A 26226-nucleotide genomic window follows, 5' to 3' on the forward strand; every position below is an offset into this window, starting at 1 on the left:
GGCGGCCCGGCTCGACCCTTCGCCTCCCAGCGAGTTCGGCGCGTGTTTGGCGGAGCGTGGGGGGAGCCCTGGGCGCGCACACGAGTGGGACCCGACGGGAGGCAGGGGCAGGCGCGGGGGCCGCGCCCCCCGCTCTCGTCCCGTCCCGTCCCGTCGGGGAGCGGGAGCCGGAGCGGCGAGGAGTCCAGTCCACGTTTTGCGAGTGCTTGGGAGCGATCGGGGCGGAGGGGGCGATGGCTGCCGGCGCTGGCTGGCTGGCTCCCTCATGCCATGCTGGGCCAGCGCGGCTCCGCCAGACGTGTGTTTACCCATATCCGGGTTAGGGAGGAAAGGAGGAAAGGAGGAGAGAGAGAGAGAGCGAGAGCGGGGGGGGGGGGGGGGGGGAGAAGGGAAAAAAAAAAAGTTTCATTTAAACCTGAACACACACAAAAAAAAACTTCCAACATGAAATCACACAGCGGGAAGGGGCACAGACCGTAAGCCGTTCTTACCATTTCTCATCTCAAAACACCGAACTCGGGGAGGGAAATTTCCGTAGCTCGGTGCGTGCGGGGCGGCCCGCAGGGGATAACGCGGGGCTCAGCCACGTCCCGGCCCCGGCCGCCTCGCTTTCTGCCCCTCTTCCTCCCCCCGGCCCCTCCTCGACCCCCTTTTTTGAGGGTGGGGGCCTTTTTTTTTTCTTTTTTCAATTTTTTTTTCCTTTTTCCTTTTTTTTTTCTGAGGGTAGTTACTACTATTATCACTACTAATTTCTCCGGACTCGCAATGTTGCGATGATCATGGCCGCGCAAGTGGCAGCGGCTCCGGCGGGTGCGAACAACAGCAAGGGCAAAGCCCCGAGCCTGCCGGGCGGCCTGGGCCCGGAGCGGGGCCCGGGGGGGGCCGGGGCCGGGGCCTCCGCCGCCGCCGCGGGGGCTCCCGGGCCGGGCCCCGCGCTGGGGGTCGGAGAGAGGAGTCCGGCCGGCGGCGGCAGCGTGAATAATGTAGATCACCATCTCCTCCACCACCGCAGCGAGCCGCCGAACATGGCCAATAACGCGGCTCCCGCCACTGCCGCCGGTAACAACAACAACAACAACGCCAGCGGCGGCGGCGGCTCCTCCTCGGAGCCGGCTCTGAAGGAAGGTGGAAGCTCCTCGGCGTTATCTTCTTCGTCTTCTTCTTCTTCCTCCTCCTCCTCCTCCTCCTCCAACCCGGGCTCGGCCATGGAGACGGGGCTGCTCCCCAACCACAAGCTGAAGAGCGTCGGAGGCGATCACCCCGCCGCGCCGCCCCACCACCACCATGCCCACCACCCGCATCACCATGCCCACCACCACCACCATGCCCACCACCCGCACCACCACCACCACCATGCACTACAGCAGCAGCTAAATCAATTCCCGCCGCCGCCGCAGCAGCCGCCGCCTCAGCACCATCCCGTGCAGAATAACAACAGCAGCCTCGGCGGCGGCGGCGGCAGCAACAACAACGGCGGTGGCGGTGGCGGCGCTGCTCAGCCCAGTGCAGACATGGAGCAGCAGCAACATGGAGGAAAAGACACTGTTTTGGGCGCTCAGGCCGAGCCCCCCCAGCAGCCGCAGCAAATGCTGAATAAAGGCGCCGACGAGGAGGAGATGCCCGGCAAGATGGGCGAGCCCATCGGCGGGCGCTACGATCACCCCGGCTTGGGACCCCTGGGCGGACAGCAGCAGCCCCAGCAGCCGCCCCCGAGCGCTGGGAGCGGCGGCGGCGGCGGCCTCGGCGGCGGCGGCGGGAGCGGGGGAGGCGGCGGCGGCCCCTCCGCGGTGGGTGTCTCGGAGTTCAATAGCTATTATGGCAACGCTGCCCCTGCCCCTGCCAGCAGCGCTACGGCGAGCCGCGCCGGGCCTTGCTTTGATCAACATGGCGGACAACAAAGCCCCGGGATGGGGATAATGCACCCCACGGCGGCCCCCAACAGCATGGACCCCCTGCAAAACTCCCACGAAGGTTACCCCAACAGCCAGTACAACCACTACCCGGGCTACGGCCGCGGCCCCGGCGGCGGCGGCGGCGCGGGCGGCGGCGGCGGCGCGGGAGCTGTGGCGGCGGCGGCGGCGGCGGCCGCCGGGGCAGGCGGCGGCGGAGGCGGCTACGGGGGCTCCGCGGCGGGCTACGGGGTGCTGAGCTCCCCGCGGCAGCCGGGCGGCGGCATGATGATGGGCCCCGGCGGCGGGGCCGGCCTCGGCAAGGCTGCTGCCGGCGCGGCGGCGGCGGCCGGCGGCTTCGCGCGGTTCTCCGGGCAGAACCAGCACCCGTCCGGGGCCACCCCTACCTTGAACCAGCTGCTCACCTCCCCCAGCCCCATGATGCGGAGCTACGGCAGCAGCTACCCCGACTACAGCAGCCCCAGCGCCCCGCCGCCGCCGCAGCCCCAGCCCCAGGCAGCGGCGGCCGCCCCGGGAAGCCAGCAGGCAGCGGCGGGCATGGGCATGGGCAAGGACATGGGCGCCCAGTACGGAGCGGCGAACCCGGCCTGGGCAGCGGCGCAACAAAGGAACCACCCGGCGATGAGCCCCGGCAGCACCGGGCAGGCCATCGGCAGGACACAGGTAACCCCCCGCGCTCCGTGCGTGACGGCTCCCCGCCACTCGTGTCGGGGTCGTAGTTTCTTTATAATTCACTTCCCCCACCCCCCCCAGCCCCCCTCTTCTTTATTTTATTTTTTAATTTAATTTTTCTTTTTTATTTTTTTAATTATTCTTCCGGGCCGGTCCTGCTCCTGGCTGGCTCGGTAGCGGCGTTGGGGGGGTGTGAGTGGTGGGGGGGAACCGCGTACAATGCGCGGCCCCGCTGGGGCCGGCGGCCCCGGAGCGCGGCGATCGCCGCCGAGCCCGGGCCGTTCTCAAACCCTGGTCATGGCTTTTTTTTTTTTTTTTTTTCTCTGCCCTCCGCTTTGAAACGGGGACGGCGGCGGGGGGACGCGGGGCCCGGAGGACGGGCAGCGTGGGACGGCGGCGGGGGGGTGTGTGTGTGGGGGGGTTTTGTAACCGGCGCGTGGGACCCGGGGGATCGCGTCCGTGATCTTCCACGGGGCGGTTTTTCCTTCTTTTTTTTTTTTTCTTCTCCTCCCTCCCCCCCTCTGTTTACCCTGTTATTTTTTATTATTTTTTTTAACAGAACGAGTTGCGCCGTGATTAGTTTGTCACTGGCGGAGTTACCGCAGTGAGACCCACGGCACGCGGCCGGGCGCCTTTTTCTTTTTTTTTTTCTTTTTTTTTTTTTTTCCTCCCTTTTTCTGTGGGAAGAGCGCGCGTGTGTGCGCGCGTCTGCCCGCGCGGCGCGGGCCGGGCGCGTGGGGCGCCTCGGTCGGGTGACCCTCACGGGGGGAACGTGCTCTCCCGCGGGAGACGCGCGTGGGTGCGCGGGCGCGCGCGCGCCCATCGCCGCGCTTCTCTCCCCTAGCGCACGCGGAAATCCAAAGCGGGTGGGGGGTGGGGGCGGAGGAGACGAAAGAAAAAAAAAAAAAGGCTAAAAAAACCCTAAAAAGAAGGAAAAGTCCTTGGCGTCAGCAAAGGGGGCGCGGGCACCGGCCCGGCCGCCACCCCCTGCCCCAGCCCGGTAACTCCGCCGGTCGATGGATCGATATCGATCGATAGTCAGCCGGGCGCGATGGTGGCGGGGCCGCGGCCCAGCGCCGTTCCGGGGCGGTGCGGTGAGCGGAGGCCGGCGGGCCGGTGCCCATCCGTGCGGCCGGTGCCGAGGAGCGGCCCCGGGTCTCCTCCTCCTCCTCCGCCAGGTTCGGAATTTGAATTGTGGAGGTAAACTGGCTGCAACCGTCTCCAGACAGCTGCCTCCGAGTTGACATCTAATCTGCCATCTGATTGGCTCCCCGCTCGCCATTGGGCACCTCGCGCCGCTGATGTAAATAGAAGCGCTGAGCGGCGCAGGCACAGAAAAACCCCGGCACAAACAACGCCGACGGCCGCCACGCCACGGGATGGGACGCGGGGGGGGCAACGCACCGGCGCCGGCAGCGACCCCGGCCCCACCGGCCACCGGCGCGGTGAAAGGCCGGGGGCATCTTCCCCCCGCACCACCCCCCCCTTCCCATCCAGTTTGGTTACGTGCCGCGGTCGTTCTGGGCATCGACTTGTTTATTTATTTATTTATCTATCTATTTAGTGTGGCTTTTTTTTTTTTTTTAATTCTCTGCTAATTGGAAGGCTGTAGCGGGGGGACTCTCATGTCATTGCTGCTCTCGGAGGAGGATTCGGGATTTCAAGTTGCCGCTCGTGCCTCTAAAAACATTTTTCGTTGCAGTTTATGGCTGTTATGCAAGGGATTAGATTTTTGTAAAAAAAAAATAAATAAAAATATAATCCAAATAGTAATTTCATTATGCTTCTGTTAGCTTGATACCTAACCTGTCTTTAAAAAAGATCTCGTTTGCATGTGGCTGCTGTAGGTGAGGAGAGGCCATGTATTGTACAAAGAAGGGAAAAAGGAGCCGTTCTGTCAGAGGTTGCGTTCGTTTAATCTCTGCAACGAGTCCAGATATTCGGGGGGAAAATGTGCTTTTGCGTTTGAATTGTGGTTAGAATACTGCAAGAAGCATCGGGAGTTGTTGATCTCATTATTTTTCTACACAAGTGTGAGATTAGGCTTGAATTCTCAGTGGGAAAGTGAATTGCGTTAAATGGAGTAGTGCATTAGAATTTTATGGGTTTATTTTCCCTTCAACAAGATCTTTCTATTAAGAACTGTTAAATCTTTTAATAGCTTTTAACAACAAGGACCGGCAGGATCAAATGCAGGTGTATGCTTTTGGGGTGCTGAGACGGCTGGATCTTTCTGTAAAGTAATGAACAGAACCTGGAGAAGACATCACTTAATATTGTGAACGGTGTATTAATCCTGAAAAAATAATAGAAACCCTGGATGGGCTGGCTTCGTGTGTGTTTGTCTACTTCCAACAGACCACTTCTGTCATGTTTTTGGTTTTTATTCCATTTCCTTTCTGTTTCTTCCAGGGAAATAAGATTTTTGGGTGTGTGAGTGTTAATTTTTACCTTTTTTAATTTGTGCTGGTAAAAGGGTCACTGGAAGCCATAAGGTAATGAGGCTTCATATGCATGACCTTTCATAATTAATTTAAAAATATTTGCGTTGTCTGCTTTTAAACACAGGTAGTTCAGAATTTGTGGCTTTAAAAGCTAGGAAAATCGTCGTCAGATAGACATAGTACGTGTTAGTTCAGAGTGCTCGCTCTTCATGGCAGAAATTGTGTAAAGTATTTTATTTTTATTGGAGGAGTGAGAGTAAATTCATTATGTCCTCAGTATGACCCTTAGAAATACTTCCTTATATTTATGGGTTTATGTCCTCTCTCACAGATTTTTTTTTTTTTTTTTTGTACTGTAAGAATTAGGATGCAGCCAATAGTCTGTCAAGGGCACAATTTCTTTGATTTTTTTTTTAAATTATTATTTTTTTCCTCAAAATAATTGTCATAGAGGCAAGTCATCAGTGTTCTTTATATTACGATTTTTCCATCTAACCAGTAAGTGACTGAGATAAGAAATTTTCTTCAATTTTAAATTAATATTTTTAATGTCTAAAATAGCTTGTGTCAAATAAAAAATACCATTATCTTACAGAACACAATTATTTTTGTACATCCTTTTTTGTTTTTAATTCCCCTGTGACAGTCTTCCTGTATGTTGTGTCATTAAGTAGAGAAATTGATTGCTTTTTGAAAGAGAAAAAGGGAATATTCAGTCCAGCGTTTGAACAGAAGGCTTCTTTTCATTTTTATTTTTTTTTAATAATCATCTGTGTATACACTCTGTATATGTGCATACAGACGTTAGAATATACTCACTTGTCATGTGTCTTTGCAAAGCAGATGATGATTGGCCCCTACGCCTATAAGGAACTATTGTGCTGCGAACAGAGAAAAAGGACCGTCAGTAGGCTACAAGATCTGAGATACTTGCTCAGGAAATTCTTGCCTCAGCGTGGGTAATTTTTGTAATATACGGAACCGTGGCATCCCACTCTGAACTGACTTCTGTGTTTGTCCAGCCTATTAAATTATTTAAGAAAATTTTGCTTCCATTTCATTTAATCGCCTTGCTCAATCGTGAGATGAGATGTGAGCTTGAGAAAGAGGCCCCTTGTTTCTGAAGAAACACACGTTTTCAAAGCAGATGGATATCGCTCATGCAGATACATTGATTTGATTGTGGAGGAGTTGTGTGATGCGAGTACAGTACCTTGTCATTCAGTTATTTTGATTATTGATTAATTCCTTGGCAGTGTACAGATATTTAGAGTCCTGAGGCTCCTTTTATTCTTCGCTTCTGATTTGCACTGCAGTAGCTTAACACATTAGCTGGCCTCTGTGTGTGTGCTTTATATACACCTTTCTCCTTTGTGCATGTGTCCAAGATCTACGTACACCTACACACAAAGAGAGAACCTGGGTCTTTTCAGGAGCACCTGTATAGTATAAGGTGTATAGTGAGTGTTAGGAAAAAAAATGTCGAGCGACTCTGAGTTTGTGTGTGTGTGTGTATCAGCCGTTTGTTTTGCAGCAGTGCAGCTCGGAATGTGCCTGATTCTGCAGCTCTTTTTATGCCAAATAGATTGCCTGTATTGGGAGTTCTGGCTAAGCCAGGGCTGCAGAATCATGTCCTGTGCCTGAAGGCCATTAAACAGCTGTTAGTGTGGTGAATAGATTCTTGATGTCTCAATGGGAGAATAAAATATATTTTTCCCTGTGCATTTTCGAATAAACAGTATTCACATAGCTTCTATTTAGAAGTAGCAAATAGCAATGTTCTCAGTTAGTAGCATCTATATATATATTACGACCGTATATTTGACACTTTGTGGTTTGGTGTTCAGTTATTGGTTTCTGTAGTAGCGCTTATGCCTACATGTTGAACAGCAGGACTCTGTGTATGAGATACAATAAAGAAAGAGAGATGCAAACCTGTCGACTCTATTACTGCCTCCGTCGTGTAAGGATTCTACAACTAAGTGGTTGATTACTGTCTTTTTAGCATTCTGATCCTAATCAGCAGGGATGAAAACTCAGGCATTTAATCTGTTGCTAAATTTTCTAGTTATATATGTAACGTAAAATTTTTGAAATTACTAAGCATGGTCTGTTTGGTGATGCTGTTTCATTCTGAAGTGGTATCTTTGTTAAAGCTAGATCAAATCTGTGCAAGGAAAACAAGTTTCAATAGCTACTGATAGGTTTTTCTCTTTCTTACTTTTGCACCTCAAATATATTATCGTAGGTATTTTGAAATTCTCATTGTTAACGTGAGAATGGCAGTAGTTTGTTTATCCTTATGTCCTTAAGATTGTACCTGTGTCCTAACTAGTTACATTTCAGTACTTTTTCAAAATGTGCTACTTATCAGGAGGCTTTGAAGATTCTCTATGGATATGTAAAGTAGTGTTGCCACACTCACTGTGCATGCATGCTCAAGGCTGCAGAATTTCAGTAGCATGTGTTTGTGGTAGGCTGACTTGCTAGAATACATTTTAGAATTGTGATTATTAAGGTACTTGGGAAAAAAACTTTTTTCTTTCAATTTCGGGGCTATTTACATAGTGCTAAATACATGTTTTGGTAGGATTGAATGAGGACTTTAATTAAACTTAAATTAAAAGTATACCTTAGTGGTTTTCAAATTTGTTTTGAAAACTAGTAATAGAAAAGTGATACTAAGGAATGTTGTTTCTGTATTGCATGGTGCTGAGAGAAGCAAATAAATGTAATACATGAAAACCGTGTGCGGACAATCGTATTAGAGTAAAATTTATTTTAAAGAAGCCTTACCTGTTAATAAATTTAAATACTATTTTTTAGTAAACCTGAAAAGTTTCTGTACATCTGACGTAGGTTTTGCCATTCAGATCATAGGGTTGCCTTTTGAATTTTTCTGTTACCCACCTGTACCCGTTCATGCTCAATTTTACACATAAACGCTGATGTGCTGGCGTGTTTGTGTTGCAGCCGGGTCAGAGGATTTCTGTTGCTGTACTTCCAGTTCTGAGACCGTGGCGTCTGGTGATCCACCAGGAACATGTCCGCTTCAAAAGGGACAAACCCATCCAGGGTGGCCTTTTACTGCAGTCGAGGAATCCTCAGGGATGAACATATCGCAAGATACCTATGTAATTTGTGAACAGTGCATTTTGGGGGCAGTAGATGGCTAATTTGTACAGGATTACTTTAACTTTATTTTCTCAGTAACAACGTTCCAAGTATGTTTGATCTTTGCACTGTCTCTCTAGCGTGCCTCACACTGGAGTCAGGGATGATTCTTCCTGTTGTACAGGGTGGGGAAACTGTGGCATGTCACACACACCTTCCTTCAGAGAGGCACACCTTGGCACAACTGGAAACAGAGGTCTCCTGGAAAGAAATAGGGTCTTGGTGCCATAAACTTTAGCTTTTGAATAAATCCAGTCTTACCGTGAACACATTCTGTTCTGTGAGAATTTAAGCTTTCCAGGCATCTATTCAAACAACCGAGAAGACAAATGACTGAGTGAAACGAGGGATTTGTCTGCTGTGTCAATATAGTCACCTTAAACTAAAGGCATCGTCATCTAAAATTCAAGTATTCCTTGCACTGTTTTATCATTACGTACTCAATGTCATCTATATAAAGTCACTGGATTTCTCACAGAAATTAAACTCTGAGGAAAATTGAGTTGAACAAGTGCCCAGGAGCTTAGCTGGTGTTGCAGAACTTGCCTTCTGATTAATATGATGTACAGAGCACAAGTATGTGTTGGGGGGGGGTACATGCGCAGGCTTCCTTACCACCAGCACTGGTTGTTTTATCTGGCAGATACATTGTCTTCATTTTTAAAGTGAGCAAATTCAATGCAGAAATCACAATTGTCGTGTCTTGTTTAAAGATTGCTTTTCATATGGGAATTCTTCTTACTGCAAATATAAAGTACCTTTTTGCAAACTTTATATTCCCTATATAGGTAGTTAACTTCATTTGAAGGCATCTGCAAGTACTTAGAAAATTGTGTAACCTAAGATCGTTATCCTGATGCTATTATCAAAATGTTTCATTTGCGTTTATTAAAACCAATGTGAAGTCCATGTAAAAGTTTTCAGTGGGTATGATTTGAAAGGGTGTTGATACAGCATGCATTTATATTCCATGTAGAGTGGAAATGTTAATTTCCTTGTAAACTACCAAACTAAGTCATGAGTCTGCTCAGTTTCTGAATGGGTAGTGTCCAATTTGTGTCTCTAAAACAGAATTGGATGGTTCTGCAGTGTGTGTAAGGAATTGCTTTCAGTACAGAGCTATCAGTGTTTGATGTACTTGCATACTACTTCTTGCATTTGAGTCATGGGGGTTTAGTAACTGTGTCATAAGGACTGAGCATGTGTAGAAGTATGTAATCTATTTATTAGTTTCCTTTCTCCAATTTCAAGAACTATTAGTTAGTTAATCTCTTGCACCTGAACTTGCCCAATTGCCAAATGGTGCTCTGCATTTAAGAATTCACTGCTGTGCCCTGTCTCCCCCTGTGCTTTATAGTCTTCTCAGACTTGAAAAGATACTGAATTTAGGTTTGTGATCTGATAGTTGTTTATGAAGATGTCTATCTGAGTGATAGGCCCTCTGACACTTCCATCTGTAGGGCTGTGTCATTGATCTCCCCCTGCCACCTCTGTCAGTCTCTTTCTGACCATTGGTGGGGTGGGAAAGGAATTTTCTGGTAATCTTTTGCCGTTTGTTTTTTTTTTTTTTAAGAAATTAGATGTATGTGGGACTTTTGTATGTTACTTATTTTCTTTACCATGTTTGCCAAAAAATAATAATAATAATGAAAATGGGCAAAACTCTTAATGTATACCCCCCCCCTTTTTGTTTTAGGGGGTAGTGTTAGTTGTGTTACTAATAGGGTCTTGTAAGATTCTGCTCTAAACTATTACACTCTGGGTTTTTTTTTTCCATGAGAGCTTTGTTTGGGATTTATTTTAGGTATCTACTTACTCAAAAAAAAAAATCTTCTGTAGTAGGGGTTTCTGTTGGATGTTAGTCATTGTTTTACCTGTGTTAGTTACAGAATGATTTTGATTCTGCCAAGTTACTGAATGAATTTATTTGCCCTTTAAAGACCATGTGGCCAGGGCCACTGTGAAGTTCTGTTGTTGTAGCTACATAGTTAGGTTCAGGGAATTAATTGCATCCTTGACTAATAGCTGTTGTGGCAAACCCCTTTGTGTTTAGCTTACCATTGGGGTGGTAGTGTATCTGCACTGGCAAAATAACAGCCTTTGTAAGTAGCCTCTCCTGAGGGGTTTACAGGTATGGCTGTTAATATAGAGGTAACTTGCTGAGTTTTTCACAGAGCAGACAGTTCCACAACATGAGTTGGTCACGTTTTAAAAGCGCAAAATGATCTGTGTTATGCAGGAAAGAGTGGCCTGTCTTGCTGTAGTACAATCTGTGGTAGAGCCGGCTTTCACCGAAGGACCTGAAGTTTGAGTGTGGTTGTTTTTTGTTTGTTTGAGTAAAGAAAGAAAATTGGTTCAGAAAATCCCAAAAGGAGTGATGCTGTTTTAAAACATAATTGTAGTCATGTGTGCTGTTCCCAGTGTGGACATGGTTTAATTCACAGATTGATTGAAATGGAATAGTGCTTTCTTTACACAAGCAGTGAATTCAGCCATGGTAAGTAAATTATGTGACTTCAGGAAAATGGTATTAAGTAGAGGATTGGTGCAGGAATTCTGGATAGCATCACACAGTCTGCTGACTGTGTGATTTGAAAGTAGCTGGTTTCACTGTCAGATACCTCAGTTTCCCTGTGTTAAAATAATATTTGCTATTATTATTAAATAATAATATTTAATTATTTGAGTTTGATGTGCAGTTTTAATTACAGCGTCATGCAGAATAAATAGGCAGCCTAAACACTTGTTATGTGTGAAGAAGGTATCCAGTCTGCACTGTACCCTCCTCTCTCTGTTTGGATGGGGTCTGAGACTAGGTGTTACCAACATCGATTGTGTTATTTGGTTAGCTTGTCAGACTTACTTGTTTGTAAGCAAGATACTGAAACATCAGCTCTGAAAATTTCTTTTGAAAGCACAAGGACAGGATTTGTAGTTCTTAAACTTTATTCTTTTAAAGTTAAAAATAAAGATAAGGAGGTTTGTTTTGACAGCATCAAAGGAATATGCTGGTTTATTTGCAGCCTTTGATTTGGGTGGAATGTACGGAGCTCTGTATTTTTTTTTGTGTAGCAATTTATGTTGTGAATATTTTGGTTATTCTCTGTTTATAGAAATGGTAGTATTGATGTCTTACTTTCAGGCATGATTTGTGGAAAATAATTGTGCTTTTGTGTTTTTGTGTGTTTTTTTTTTATTATTATTTTGGTGTTTCTTAGTTGCTTGAAATTCCCAAGTTAAGAAAAATGAGCATTTTCTTTAGAGCTGTTGCTGTTTTAAGATATTTACAGATGGTCATAGACAGAGGCTATTTAAAGAAGTATTTCTGAAAAATACAGGTAGGTATGTTTGAGGTGTGTACCAGCAATAGCAAAATAATTCTACTTGGCAGTTTACTTACATTTGAAGGTCTTTCCTTCCTATAAACAAAAAAGTAGATTTCTGTGAGGCAAATAACTTCGTGGTGCCCTGTAGTCGGTGGCAATGAAAAGTGCCAGGAATACATAGATAGCTGTTAGCTGGTTGTGTTCTGTTTTCCGTAATTTGTTTCAAACTTGAAGTTCTGTTTGATCGAGGGATTTCCAGCCTGCAGAAATGCTGACTGGGGATGGAGGTTTCCCTGGGGAGGAGAGGAGAGCGCGCAGGGTTCTGGGGCCAATGACAAACGTGGTATTTGTATCGTCTGTAAAAGTTTCACACATGAAGCAAACTAGTTAGCTTGTATAGCGTCACATGATCAAAATATTTTTCCCCTTGCCGCTGCCAGAAGCTATCTATTGCTTTTCAACAATCTCGCTTGTCGGGCAGCGGGCCAGGGCCTGCGAGGAGGCCCCTTACGTGAGCCCGAGCTCCATTCTTCACCTCCCGGCTGGAGTGCCCTGACCTTCACATATGGAGATTAGCGTGTGCGCCCTCAATGGAAACTTGCTGCCTCAGGAAGAAAGGGGTTTGGGTTGGTTTGGTCGTTTGTGTTGTTTTTTTTTTCTTTCTTTTTTTTTTTTTTCTTTCTTATTCCTCGGGGAATTTGACAGCCATTCAGCCCTGACCTGGGCAGAGGTGATGCAAGGAAGTGGGATTCAGATGGCATGGGGGCAGGCGATGCGGGGAGGTGTGTGTGTGCAGGCAGGGGTGTGCAAGTAGGTGTGGGGGTGTGTGAGTATGTGTAGGGGTGGGGGTGTGCAGGCAGGGATAGGTGTGTTCAGAGATGTGTGTGTGTGCAGGCAGGGGGATGTGTATTTGTGTGCAGGTAGGGTTGTGCAGGCAGTTGCTACCTTACCTGCCCGAGGGGCAGAGGGAAGGCAGCCCTGGAGGTAAGGCTGCAGCAGGAGACGCAAGTGGAAAGGAATAAGTTTGGGGAACACATTGTTTATTTTGAATTGTAGGTCTTGACTGCGGGTCATATAGCTGCTTTTTGAAGAAGATTTTCTCCCATACGACCCTCTGCCTTCACATCTTCGAAACAATGTTATGCGGGATATTTCTAGTGGTTTTCTTAAAATGACACTTTTTTACATTGAAAATTGTATTTTTGCTAATAAAGAGATAATGTATTTTTTGTTTTGTATGTTATATCTTGGTTTATAATACATATACTTTTTGTTTTAAATCCTGAAGCTAACACGCATCACTTGGGGTGGTCCCACCAGGCTGGCACAAAAGCATTTTTCCTGCTAACAAACTGTAGGAGCTACTACTTCAGTGATACTTTTGAGATTTTTAACTTTGTAAAATACTCTTTGTTGTTGTTGAACATGTGGTATGCAAATATAGGGGGGAGTAGTGCTACAAAGTATTTTGTTGTGGGTTTTTTTTTAAAGTATTAAAAACACATTTTGCTTTTCTAATAAACCCCATAGCCAGACCTTTTAATGTTTTGATATAAATAGCAATTACACTAACTGAGATCCAACCACAATGAAAAAAACACATTTGAAATCATTCGGAAGAAAAGTTCCCAACTTAATTCAGCCCTTCCTTTAAAGAGGAGGGGCTGATTGGGCAGCATCTGAAGAAAACTGTCTTGCATTTTAGAAACGTCTTCTTGAAGTGCTCAATGTGTTGGTATAGTTGCCAATGTTAAAAATAAAGAAAAAGATTTTTCCAAGAATTAGCCAGGAATTTGAGGGCTGCTGCAGCCTAAGCTGTTGAGAGTTTTACGTGTGAATTCTGGTGACAATCGGAATGTTTTTGTGGATGAATTGAGACCCTCAAAAAGTTAGGTTTAGGTACATGGGTTAGTTGTCTCATATATTGGGTTAGCATTTAGGGATTTGGTTGTTTATGAGGAGCTTGTCAAATGTGGCACTTTGTGAACAAGCGTTGGAGAGGGATTCCCTGCCCCAGGAAGACTTTGCATAGTTCCTCCTTTTAATAATAATAGTAATAATAGCACACTTTGTTAGGAGGAGGGTCAGGGAAGGCCTGAGTGAATTGTTACTTTGCTAGAGTGTGGTTGGCAGCATGGCAGATGTGTTCCTCTGCTTTTTCTGGAGATACTAACACTTATGTGTCAGCTCTGTTGTGGGATGTAGTTGCTCAAGGCTTTTCCTCTACATTTTCTCCTGCAGGGAGTGAGAGACTTATTTGTGGATTACTTGCTTCTGTCTCACTTCTTTCCTTCCCAAAGTTATACTGCTTTCTTTTATCCAAACGTCATCATCTCTTTTTGCTGCTTTGTCTTGTGATACTTCTTCTTTTTCCTTCTTTCAAAGTTGTCTCCAAATTCCTGTCTTTCTTGATTTCCAAATCATTGGAGTGATGGAAAAGCCATCCTTATTGTTTTTAGCCATTTTACAGTTGCGCAAGAGTAAGTAGTGTGACCATGTATCCGGGGAGAAAATAGCTCTTGAGTGACCCTGGTGCCCATTCCTCCCTCTGACTTGCATTTGCTCCTCTCTGTCCTCCGAGGAATCTGTGCACAAAAGTTGTTGGGGAAGGAGTGACAGCAGGGAAAGTGCTTTCACTAGCTAGCTTCCTGTGTAGGCTCTTTTCATGACCGGAGGTCAAGTTGCATTAAAAAAAGAAAAAGTCATCAAAAAACCAACCAAGCAAGCCCCCAAATCCTGGCAAGACTTGGCAGTGTATTGGGAAGAATCATACAGGTAATCTGTGGGTGATAGTGCTGTTTGTTTTCAGGTTCTTCTACTGCTGATTCTCTAAGTAATAGCAGACTTAGAGAAAAGAGGGAAACAAACAAAGGAGGCAAAACCAAGCTGGAATGTAAATGTGATGTACACAGTTTCTTTACTTTTTACCTAGCATGGCAGCTGTAATTAAAAACCCCTCTTTCTATATTTGCCCAAAAGATATTTGAAAAGATGTCAGCATGAAAATTGAAGTGTGGTGTTGCTGTGTATGTGGAAAGTGTAGAAAAGATGGGAATTGAGGAGAGAAAACACTTTCTGTGTAATTGTGTATATTAAGTAGTGAATGTGATGTGCTAGATGCAGTCTATGCAATTTTATAGTACCTGATATTTCATTTCATAGGTTTGTTTTCCTTTTAATTCTCCTCAGAAGATTGATGGTGTAGACAGAAGCAAGCTGCCAGTAATGGTTGGTTGTTATTCCACTGTGTCATACTTTCTTTGGGGGGATGTAGCTTGTTAAGATGGTGAATGAAGCCTGTTTAAAAAGTTAGTTAACTTTCCATTGTTCTAGGAAAATACCTTAGGAATTCAAAGAAGAACAAAGGTGTGGTAGTCTCCAAATTCTATTGCTTTGCCTCTAAGAAGACCTAGGTGTTTATTTGCAACAGTTCTTGTTCCTTAAACTCTCAGATTTACCTGTGATAGTTACTTGTCTTTTAGGTTTGAAAAAGCTGAAACTGGCTTGCCCTGTTTGTTCCTTCTCTCCACTCCTGCTTTTTTTAACAATAGATTAAATTTTTTCTTTGCTTGTGGTTGATCTCTTCCTTGAAGAGATGGAGGACGAAAGCAGGTGCTTTTTGTTAAAGGCTGCAGCTGGTCATGACATCATAACAGAAGCTTCAAATAATTACAATTTCTGATGACACTTTTACTTTCTTGAAGTTCTTGAACTAGCGTAAGGTTGTCTGTTTTACTCAAGCAAGTTGTCTGAGCCAGAGTGTCAGGAAAAGGTAGAAAAGTAGTTTTGCTCACCAGAAGTGGGGTTCTACAATAGCAACCCTATCGTAGACCAAAGGAGAGAATGAACATGACTTTTTTTATTCTTATTTTTTTTCCAAACTTTTGTCTGACACTGAGCATTCAGTAGCATGTTTTGTCTGTCATTTTTAGATTAATGCTTGGGAGTAAGTAGGGAATATTTTTTTTAAATCAAGTTCCTTCTTTAGACATTCATCAGAAGATCCAAGTGGGTATTCCTTAAAAAAAAAGGCTGCTTTTTATTCCGCTTGAGGAGGATCCTTTTGAGGATCAGGGGCTGAAACAAAAAGCAGGTTAGCAGGAGAAAGGTTGTTAACACATAAATGTATAGGAAAATACGTGTTGAACTAAATGAACCCGTGCCTTTTGTGAGATACCAAGCCAGAACTTCTTTGGGGGAAACTGAAGAAAACTTGAAAACCTAATTTGTTTACCTTTGCATTTTTCCATAGCCTTTTGTTACACTCCTTGGTCACTCTTTTATCGAATTTTGTGTTGGTAAGACATCTTACACCAAAGGATGAGTTTAACGGTCCTCTGAAGCTGATCTAAGACTTCACTTCTGCTAAAAAGACCAGTCCCACCCTTTTATCAGCTCCCTGCTGCTTCCCTTGTGTCATAAGGTGAGTCGCATCAGCTCCCTGATTTGTCTGAAAACTAATCCTGCCAAACAAAACCTGTGAATGGTTAGCTTTCAGCCAGATCATTGAGCTGATCTGACTTGCAGCACAATCTTTCCGGCACTGAGGTAAGGCAAGGGAGAGCCTGGTAAAGTTCAGCTGAGGGTGGGGGTCAGGGCAGGACGGCCCCTTTTGGTGGTGGTATTGGCTTGCATCAGCTTAAACTCATCATGAGACTATCTGGAGTGTAAAATCACTCTGTAAATATTGACAGATAGTTACTTTTCTCCCCTTGGAGCAGGGGGTCTTTGTTATCCCCCCCTTAAAAAGGAAAGAAGCAGCTGCAGGGAGGAAAAGATTTTTATTTTTTTTTCCAAGATGATATTTATACAGAATGCACTGATTGCACTGGCCAAAGAAGCCTTCAATATCTTTGAAATACTAGATTTCAAAGGTGGGACTCATCTAACCATATGCATTGTAGGCATTTATACCTGATCTTTTCGTGTGGGCTTTTCTTCTCCTTGGTGTTAAAGAAGTAGTCATTTCTTGGTGTGAATCATCTCATCTCAAAGTAGACATGTAATGCAGGTGTAATGAATCATGCTCCTGAAGTTACATGTTTTTCCTCTTGCTCTAAAGAAGGTCTAAGCCAGTAAACTTAGGTGTTGATGTCAAAGGGCAGGTGAAATTAATTTCTTCCACTATTTATAGTGTTTTCAAATCATACAGGCAAATGACTCCAGACTTCTGTTGGAGTTCTGGACTAACCCTCCTCCATTATCTTGCTAGCCCATTAGAACTAATGGTTTTAATACTCATTTCCTGTGAAGCTTGATACATTTATTTTTTGTTGTCCTTTTTTATAATACCTATTCAGAGTTTTTCCTGCTGTTGCTTTTCTTTTGATACGTTAAATTTTTGCATGTAAGAACTGTCAGTGTTCTTTTCAAGCATATTTGCAGGGACGAGGCATACTGGCAAATTTGAAAATATTGGGATGAATTTCCAGATCAGTTGACCTTAACGCTTAGGTATGCAATTTCCGTACAGAGATGCAAGCTGTTGATTTGGAAACAGGGCAGCAGTTTTGTTGCGTAGATGCTGCTTCACAGTCCATTGGAAACTCTTTGCCTGTTGCTGGCACTTCAGCTGTGGCTAAGCGGGCACCTCTGGGAAGAAGCTGCTGTGGTGGGTCCTCCTCGCCCAGTGCTGGTGCTCCCTGTGGCTGGGCAGCCCTCCCTCCTGCTGGTCGCTCCAGGGGGTTGGTCTGTCTGTCTGTGGGACATCAGGCAGGGCAGCAAACCCAGTGAGCACTTTGGCAGGGTTGAGGAGCTGCGCTGGGCATGAGGAGGAGGGAAGGAGGGAGCTGGTGTCCGTGGGAGCAAACAAGGCATGTCTGGAGTGCTGGGGATGTATTTCAAAACCAAAGTGGCAAAACCTGGTGTAATGCCGAGGGATGAAATTGGTCAGAAGTACAAAGGAAAACACAGGGATCCCTATCCTGCGAAGAGCTCTTTTCCACAATGCAATGTTTCACAAAACAGTTAAAGAGATAAAAACACATTTTGCAAAAGGGATTTACCTACATGTCCTGCAAAATGGTTATCGTAATCCTTAATTATCTCTATGTTCACTTAACCTTTCTTAGTAGAGTGTTTAAAATGCTCAAAATGAAGTTATATTGCTATTGATAATTTTGCTGACATCTTTGTGGCAGGGCTTTCCACTTTTTGGAGGCTGGTATTTCTGTTTGCTCCCTTTTTCAGGGATCTTTCTCACAAATGGTGAGAATTTATTTGACTTAAGCTTCAGTTCCTGAGCTCAGTATCCTCTGGAAAGTTGCTTGTTTTCAAAAGATTCTGAAGTATCTTTTGTAGTTTTATATTTTGTATTTCTTTTATGGTTCTCTTTTATAGTTTGAAGTTCAACCGGTGGCATGGTTTTCAGATGTACTTTTCCTCCCCCCCCAGCGTGTACCAGGGGAAGAGGAGGAAGCATGACTTCCTCAAGGTTGACTGAAATGTTTTAACTTCCATAGCAAATGAGGTGAGAATGAAATTGTCAGAAGGATAGAGACTAAATTATTGAAGCACTTGACTGTTTAAAGTAGCTGGGGATGTACTATAAAAGGTGCGAGTCTAACAGTCAAATGTGTAAACAGCACCTTATTCCTTCCTTGTACCTGATTTCTCACCACTTGCTTTATATGATGAGAGCCTAAATCAGTGTGGGAGATATCACAGCCCTTCTCAAAGTGTTAGTTTATGGTGCCTCCACCAGAAGAATAATCTATTACCATATAGGATAGCAGAGAGAAAAGCATTTGCAAGGAAGATTAATTGAAGTAATTCATCACTTCAAAATGAAGAAGGTTCATCAAACAAAAATAAAAGCTAAGTATTTTACGTGCCTCTATTGGAATTTGATAACCATTTGTTTTTGCTAGAAAATGTATGTGGACTGGGCACCTAGTACTTGTCTACACAAGGAAATTTAACGGTACAACTATGTGCTATAATTATATGCTATAATTATACCAATATAACTCCCTATGGAGACACTCTTACACCAGAATAAGAGTTTTCATGGTTTATCTTATTCTGCTTACAGAGCACGTAAGCTTAAGTGGGAAAGGGTACTCTTATACTGGAGTAAGTTTCCACACTGAGCTAGTTATATTGATATAATTATGCATTTTTTTTTCCTTCAGTGTAGACAAGTCCCTAGTGCCTTTTCAGCTTTGAACTTTAGTTAAGAATTTCTTGGTTGTGATAAGTGTCTAAGCATTTTCATAGTATATTTTTGTAATGGGACTTGGGTATTTAAACCAATTACTTAGACCAATTAACAGCTTCCTGGGTTGTGGATAACAATAGGATATGCAAAATTCATGTTCCTAGGTGCTTGGATGTATCTTCACCTCCCCCTTCCCCTCTGTGGTTTTAGAAGTACACGGTGTACAACACAACAGGTGGAATAGTCTGTGGTTGCCTAATGAAGTCTGTGTTGGATACTTTTTGTCTCCTGTTTCTCATTATTTCTCAAGTTTTGTTGTGCTGTGGCTCTAATTGCATGCATCTCTGTGGATCACAGAAAGAAGCTTCCTTGAAGAAGCTGAAAAAAATGTTTCCAAAAATGTCAATCGTTTGGAATTGCTGATATTTATTGATCTTCACACAAGACAGTTAGGACTGTAATTGACTTGCTAGGCACAAGTTGTACAAGGAGCAGCTCAAATAGGATGCAGAGGGAGGGGAGGGTGCAGGTGCTCTTCTGGTATGTGATGGAGTCAGAAGATGTTGTGTAGAAGATATGTTTGGTAGGGGTGATCTCTCTTGCCTGGTTCAGTCAGAAGTGCATACCTAGAGAAAAGTATTTACACGGACTATGCTTTGATGTTGGCCATCTTCTCTGGCTCTCTTCTGCCTGTATCTCCTTTGCTGCTTAGAATACGGCAGGTCTCATCATTACCTTTGCACCGCCCCAAAAATGGGAATATGTGAACATTTCTTTACAGTATTTTAGCAGTTTCTGCAAATATCAACATAAATTCCTTAGGAACAGTTTTTCTTACGTGTCTTGTGTACTTCTTATGAAATGACTGCTTTGAAAACATACCTATTTTTGGTCCTCTTAATTTTCTTTTATCAATATTTCTAGCATGTTTGTAGAACATAACAATAATGTCCATGTTGTCTCATTGTGCCAGAAATTGAGGATTACGACTTCAAATGAAAAGCAAATTGCAGAAACAGGACAAGTCTTAAAATAAAACAGAGATGATGTAATAACCTCCAAATCATAGAAAAGCAAGGCTGGAAGGAACATCAAGAGGTCATTTAGTCCTTCTCTCTGCCCTAAGGCAGGATAAGACAGACCTAAACCATTCATGACAGATGTTGCTCTGTCCTGTAGTAGTAACAGACTGAGCAAAAAGAACTTATTTATACATACGCTACCCCCACCCCACCTCTGCCCGCAAAGCTTTGTGCAAGTTGAACTTGGCATAGAATTGGTATGAGTATACCTGGATTCATACAAGGTGGTTTCAAGTATCTGAGTTGTTGTTTCTCGTCTTTTGAAACAGTGTTTTCTGTCAAAATAGTCTAATGATGTTTGTGTAGTTTGTGATGTTTTTGTAATGATGTTTTGAGTGTAATGTCCATTTATAATTTTAACTGGCAGTCTGTTGTTCATGTGTATTTTTTCTTGAAATTATTCTTTTTCTGTGTTAACTTTGTAACCAGTGTCTCATCTTCTTGGGCATTGAGCAGTTTAGTTTAAAAATGTCTAGCATTTCCTTTTCATCCTTGACAGTATTTCTGGTGTATAATCAGTTTCAGTTTTCCTTTTTTTATTCAATTTATTTTTCTGTGTGAAAGAGCTGAGCAAAAAAATCTAGGGGTAGGAGTATAAAGTGAGAAGGGGAAGAATGTATTCAAGAAATCATCGTAGTTGGCAGAAGAGCTGGGTTTAGCTGAAATGCCAGGTTAGATATGAAGTGAATAATGTGGCTTTAAGAAAAGTTCTTTTTTCTTTGAAGAATAAATAGAATGTATGTTTCAGAATTTTACATGTGGTCTCTGCAGCTCTTTAATCCTAAATTGAAGTTTGCAAATGAGTGTCGGATGAATAACATCTTTCTAAATTGAACAATACCTAAAATTGGAATTGCAGATACCCTGTTGCTAAAATGACTCTTTGGGCTTGTTTGCTCTATTTTGCCTTTTAGTTATATCAGCTGAGAAACATCTGTCTTTGCTGCTAAATGACCTCTTCTGACTAGGCCAAGTGATTTTGACAGAATGAACTGTCTTCAGCCCCCATCAGCTGCAGGAAGAAGCTGCTGTAAGTTGCAGCCTTAGAGAAGGGAGGAAGATGGGATGTAAATATACTCAAATTGCTGTTGCATTCAGAAATAGCTTACTCAGACGTACAGGAAAGATTTCCCATACCTGTATTGCTTCAGTGTTTTGAAGGCAGTCATTTCCTTCTCTTTCTTCCCATTTAATCTGATGGTTAATTTTAATTCTGTTCTAGATTTGGTAATTTTAGGAAGATTGGAATGCCGTATTTTGGGTTGTGCCCAAGGGGGGCTCATTAATCCTGAATATCCTCCCTTAACAAATAAAGGAGTTTCTTTGAAGTGCTCTTAGGAAAGCTGTGTTGGTGTTTTCACATGATGGCTGATGTGGGCTCCCTTGAGGACTGGGAAATAAGAGGTGGGCATGGAAATGGAAAGAAGCCAAGAGTTTTCAGGCAGTTGGAATTTGAAAATAATGGTTTCTGCTGTGGGAGAGGGGATGAAATTCTATGAATATGATATAGTCAGATTTCCTGTTAAATTATGGTTTTTTGGATGAGAAAGACTGAAGAAGTGGATCGGCTTTCCTGCTTTCACATTTCTCAGACCAGATATGTCTCACATGTTGATTTTTAATTTAATTTTAAATAGTGTGATATTAAAAGAAGATTATGGCTGTATATTGAAAACATGTGCCGCCTTTGTATAGAAACTGAAAGTTCTGGATAGTAATTATGCTAGAACCATGCACATAGTTCTGAACATCCACGATAATTTTTTGCAGAGGTATTTGTAGTCATGATTAATCCTACTTCCCTATTTCTGCTCTTATCCATGTGTGTGCATTGTATGTCTGTGGGGTTTTTTTGTGCTTAGATGCTCTAGCATGTTTTCTAGTCTGCCAGTGTGGTGGAAGAATTTGTCACTTTTGGAGTGGTTGAGAAAAGAGCAGTGAAGACTTAGCAACTTTTGTCTGTTTTGAGTGAGAGGTAGATGAAGGCACTAGGGTTAAACCAGAATTCAACCTGGTTTAAACCCAGGTCAGAATTTTTTTGCTGAGTAAGCCGTAGGGAACTTTATGTTAATATCCAGACATGTTTTTGGAGGTCTGTTAAGTAGAGTTCTTTAGGAGTTACTCCCAAATCTCTGCAAATTTTTAACTTTGTTTAAAACCTGTGAGTATTAAAGCTGATAATCTTTTTAGATCTGCACAGCTTTTAATTTTTTTGCAACTGTTATTTATTGTACTTACAAAATATGTTTGTATAAATGCATAATGTTGATCTAAAGAGCAATATTTTTTCTTCTTGTAGAAGTTAAAGTTTAAAGCTGAACAGATCCCTTAATACTTTGAGTTTTTGACTTGCTGTGTGTATCTCTTAGTATGGCTGCTATGTGCTAAGTACACTAATAGTTCTGTTTGGAATTACCCTGTTGCAGGGTGTTCTCACCACCACCTTTAACAGGAAATTTACAACTCCTGTAATATTTGTCCTTCTAATTCTAAAATCCAGATGAAGCATGATCCCAGGAGTGTTGTTTTGCTGTTGCAATGTAATCTTTTTCAGATGATACATGATTTAGTTGGAAACAAATTAGCAGCTATGCATGCCTAAAGAAAGCAATTTAATAAACAAGATTTTTGTAAGACCTAATCAGAATTGTAAAATGATACTTGGGAATCAGTTACATTATACAAAAGAGCTGGTGTGAATGTAGGCATGTGCGTGAATTCATGGTTTCCAATCACATTGTGTTCTCAAGTAATACAGGGGCTTTGACCTTTAGTCTGCTGTTTCTTTTAATTTATTACTTACCTGTTAAATTTTTTTAATCAATAATGACAATTTCCACTCATTCTGGTGATTGATTTAAAGTAAAAAAAAAAAAAAAATTGAGTTAAATTCTTATTTTAACTACTGAAAAAAGCTATATTCTAATGCTTTAAATCATCTGTTGCTGGTGAATTTTTGCTTGTTTTGCTCTTTCCCAGAAATTTAGCTCCTGATAGTGTCTGTGTTGATGAGGAAGATCATATAAATGCAAAATAATCACAGGCAGGTCCTCACCAAAATTCTTTTGCTCCAGCTCCACAATATGGGTGTCTAGTCCAATAGTCCCAGATTCATTATCTGTATCTAGTTGACCCTTGGACTGCGCTGGTGCTGCTGGTATGTCTCTTAACTGGGACAGTGGATTTTTATGATGTTCAACCAACATGATACAGAGACAGTTATGGAACGATGGTAATAAAAGGTGAACTGGTTAGTTTCCAGGTAACTCTTAACATTTTGCACTATTTACAGTCAAGTTTTTTGAGCCTCTGTGGGAAGCAATTTCAACATAGAAAACATGTTACAAGAGAAGCAGTTTGTTGGCAGTTGAAGAAGTGGCAGGGCTTCTGTTATAGAGCTGAGTTTGCCTTCCAATTATCCTGATCCTAAATATATCCTTTAGGAATTTTACATATATTGGCTCCAGCTAGGGGCATTCCCCTGTTTTCTTATTTAATTAAGACAATTTCTTACCTAATTAAAAAAAAAAAAGTTTGGGTTGAAAAGAGAAAATGTTAGATTAATGAGTAAGCTACCTGCTATGAGGCTAGAAACCAATGAATACAGAAAGTCAGTGCTTTACACTTTTTTTTTTAATGTCCCAGTGTACTATCACTTGGTTGACTGAGTGAGTAGGGTCACTGATTTTTCTTCTTTTTCTGAGCTTCTTTTCTTCCTGGTGTCGCAGAGGAATGTCACTTTTAAGTCTTTGGTAACCATTTCTCAATGTGGCCAGAACTTTTTGAACTTCCCTTAGTTGCAGTCTCATGTTATGGCTATGGAAGCGGAAAACAACTAACTGCTTTTGTGTTTGCCTGGTGGAGTTTTCCCTTCTGTTATCCTTTTATGTGTCTTTATCCAAGTATCCTATCTATTTTGTATGTGTGTTTTGGTTTGGTGTGCTCCCTCTCCCCATGTTATCCATCAAGAACTCAGAGACCTGCAAAAAGAGAAGAAAATTGTATTAGAGTCTTCATACCAAAGCAACTTGCGCTGTGTGCCTGGAAGAGAGTGGCAGAGCGCTTTGCAGAAAGGTGTAGGACAGCCGTCAGGGATGACAGTAAGAACTGGATGGGTGGGAAGGGAAGAGAGGTTCTGTGTTTTCTAGAGTATCTGCAAGGTTTTAGTGTTACCTGGACTCTGATTTATTCTGGAATTGTGTTCTGGTGAGGTCCATTACAAATGCCAGCAGTAGGTATAATTCAGTTTTTGAAGAGCTGTCAATTGCTTTTTTTGTAATAGTGTAATCTCAGAGCACGGTCTAGAAATTCTAAATATGTTTCATTCAGGAGCACTTGATGAAATTTAGTGTATAAGGTTGAATTTGAGAAGTTGAGGGTCTTATTTTTGGACTTCTCTTAGAAATAGGTCAATTTCTCAAAGGCATTAATAGTGTTCCAAGTGATCTAGCAGAAATTTAAGGTGTTTGTTCTGGTTTGTTTTGTTTTTTTGTTTTTGGTTTTTTTTTTTTCCTATTTATTTAAAGATGTTTGCAGACCCCTTTTTCCTTTTGAAGGTAGGTTTCTGGAAGTTTAGAGTACCTTGTTACAGCCGGCAATGCGATTTCTTCTTTTTAAAACTTTCTGGAGGATTTTTCCCCTCCTTTAGTCTACCAGTTTCTGACTCCTAGTCCTATTTCTTGTTGATAATAACTGACATCAGTCTCCCCAAAGTCTTCATGTCTTGTTCCTTGTTAAGAGTGCGTATAATACTTGTTATTATGCTGGTGAAAACCCAGTCACAGAAAGGTGAAGTGTTGTGCTCATGTTTGCATAGCAGGTCAGCTGCTGAGCCAGGAATAGAAGCCCTGTCTTATGACTTAGTGCCCTAACTGCTGGCCTGTGCCGACTCTCTGGAGCACTGGGCTCTTCCAAGAATGTAGTAGCGATGGGGTATAGAAGTAGCTACAGCAAGTGTAGGAGCTTTGCTTCCATCTTTGACAGGGCTTTGAGGCTTATACATAGCTTAAAATGCTGGGGGAGAAAAAAAGCTTTCTAAAGGAGCTCCTAGATAAGTTCTGTAAAGTTACGGTTTGCTTTGCTCTATTTAAAAACAAAAAACTCTAGTTGAAAATAGCTTTCCAGAAGGTTGTTGATGTGGAGAAAAAAAAAAAGTTCTATGTGTTTGAAAGTCAAACTCTGCTCTACAAATAACCTTAAGAGCAGCCTGTGATTAAATCTTTTGTATATTCAACAACAAACTCATTTTATGCAACCGCAACTATGATAAAATTGAATTAAATGGACCTGCCTCTAAGAAAAGAGACTGAATAGCTGAGTAGCGCATTATTCAATGAATGGAAAACGGGGAGGCTGGCTGAAACGGCTGGGAAATGGTTTTAACATTCTGTCGGGCTAAAGAGCAATTCTGTGAAATCACTGTATTTGTTTCCCCCCTGCCTCCCCGCCCTCAATTTTTAAATAGCAGTGCTCTTCATACTGTCAGAATTCAGTGTTGTGACACCCCTACTCAAAAGTTATGACAGCAGTGTAATGACAGCTACTGCCTCTTGAGAATCAATCAGGCAATTAATTTTGTAAATGAAATGCTGATTATACAAAGCTTCACATGAGAGGCCCAGTGATTAAAATCAATTTAACAAATTGTTTCAGGTGGGACTTGATTAATAATTTGCCATAAATGCTGAGGATATATGACCAGCATACCTTTTTGTGTGTGCGTGTTAATATAGAACTATATATAACGCTTGGAGTGGAAAAAATCTGGAGCTAACTGTATGTACTTCTGGCTTGTGACCTAGTTGTGATTGGTTATACCGTTTTGTGGGTACACTCATCTCCCCAGTGTCCATAATGTCACTTTCTCAGCTAGTGCTTTCTCTGGCAATTAAATACATCTAATCTTTAATTTTATTTTTGCTAATAAAGCCAAGTAACTGAGAAAGTGTATTCAGATCCACTTGAATATTTACTAGGTTTAGGAAGATTTCTCTTTAAAATTTGAAGTCGACGTGGGATTTCTATCACTTATCCCCCCACCCCCTTCTGTCACTTACTAGTTTTCAGTACTTTCTTCGTTTTCCCCTCCTACTCCAGCACTTCTCTGCAGGGAGCCGTCCTGCAGAGCTCCCCTCATTCCATTCGAGGCTGCTCTCTGCTCCTTGCCTGACGGACACTATTTTTAGTACATCCTTTTCTGTCCGTCTAACCCTGTGTTTGTGTAAGAGCTGTACAAAGTAGGTAAGGGAATTTTTTTTGAGTTCCAGATGGCAGCCATGCACAGTGAGTGAAGGTGTTTACTTGTCTAGGAAGCTGAGAACCTCATTGCCAGACAAAATAGAAGTAACTGGTAGTCTGGGTGGGGCTTTTCTTTTTTTAACTTACAGTTTTCTGGGTTTATGAATGGATTTTCTCTTCCTTGTTGAGCCATAGCATTGGCTACTGAGGAGGCCTTAGGGC

General features: G+C 43.0%; 1 protein-coding gene across 6 annotated transcripts in view; it reads left to right on the top strand.

Annotated features, from left to right (window-relative positions):
• Positions 1-645: 645 nt before the first annotated feature.
• Positions 646-26226, top strand: part of ARID1B (AT-rich interaction domain 1B) — a 339818-nt gene continuing 314237 nt past the window's right edge. For all 6 annotated transcript variants that reach the window (XM_054196537.1, XM_054196539.1, XM_054196541.1 and 3 more), the window contains exon 1: positions 646-2573. In XM_054196537.1, coding sequence (XP_054052512.1) covers positions 774-2573 — 1800 coding nt within the window. In that variant the 5' untranslated portion in view covers positions 646-773. The remainder of the gene's footprint in view (positions 2574-26226) is intronic.

Source organism: Rissa tridactyla, chromosome 3 (genome assembly GCF_028500815.1).
Source record: "Rissa tridactyla isolate bRisTri1 chromosome 3, bRisTri1.patW.cur.20221130, whole genome shotgun sequence".
NCBI lineage: Eukaryota > Metazoa > Chordata > Aves > Charadriiformes > Laridae > Rissa > Rissa tridactyla.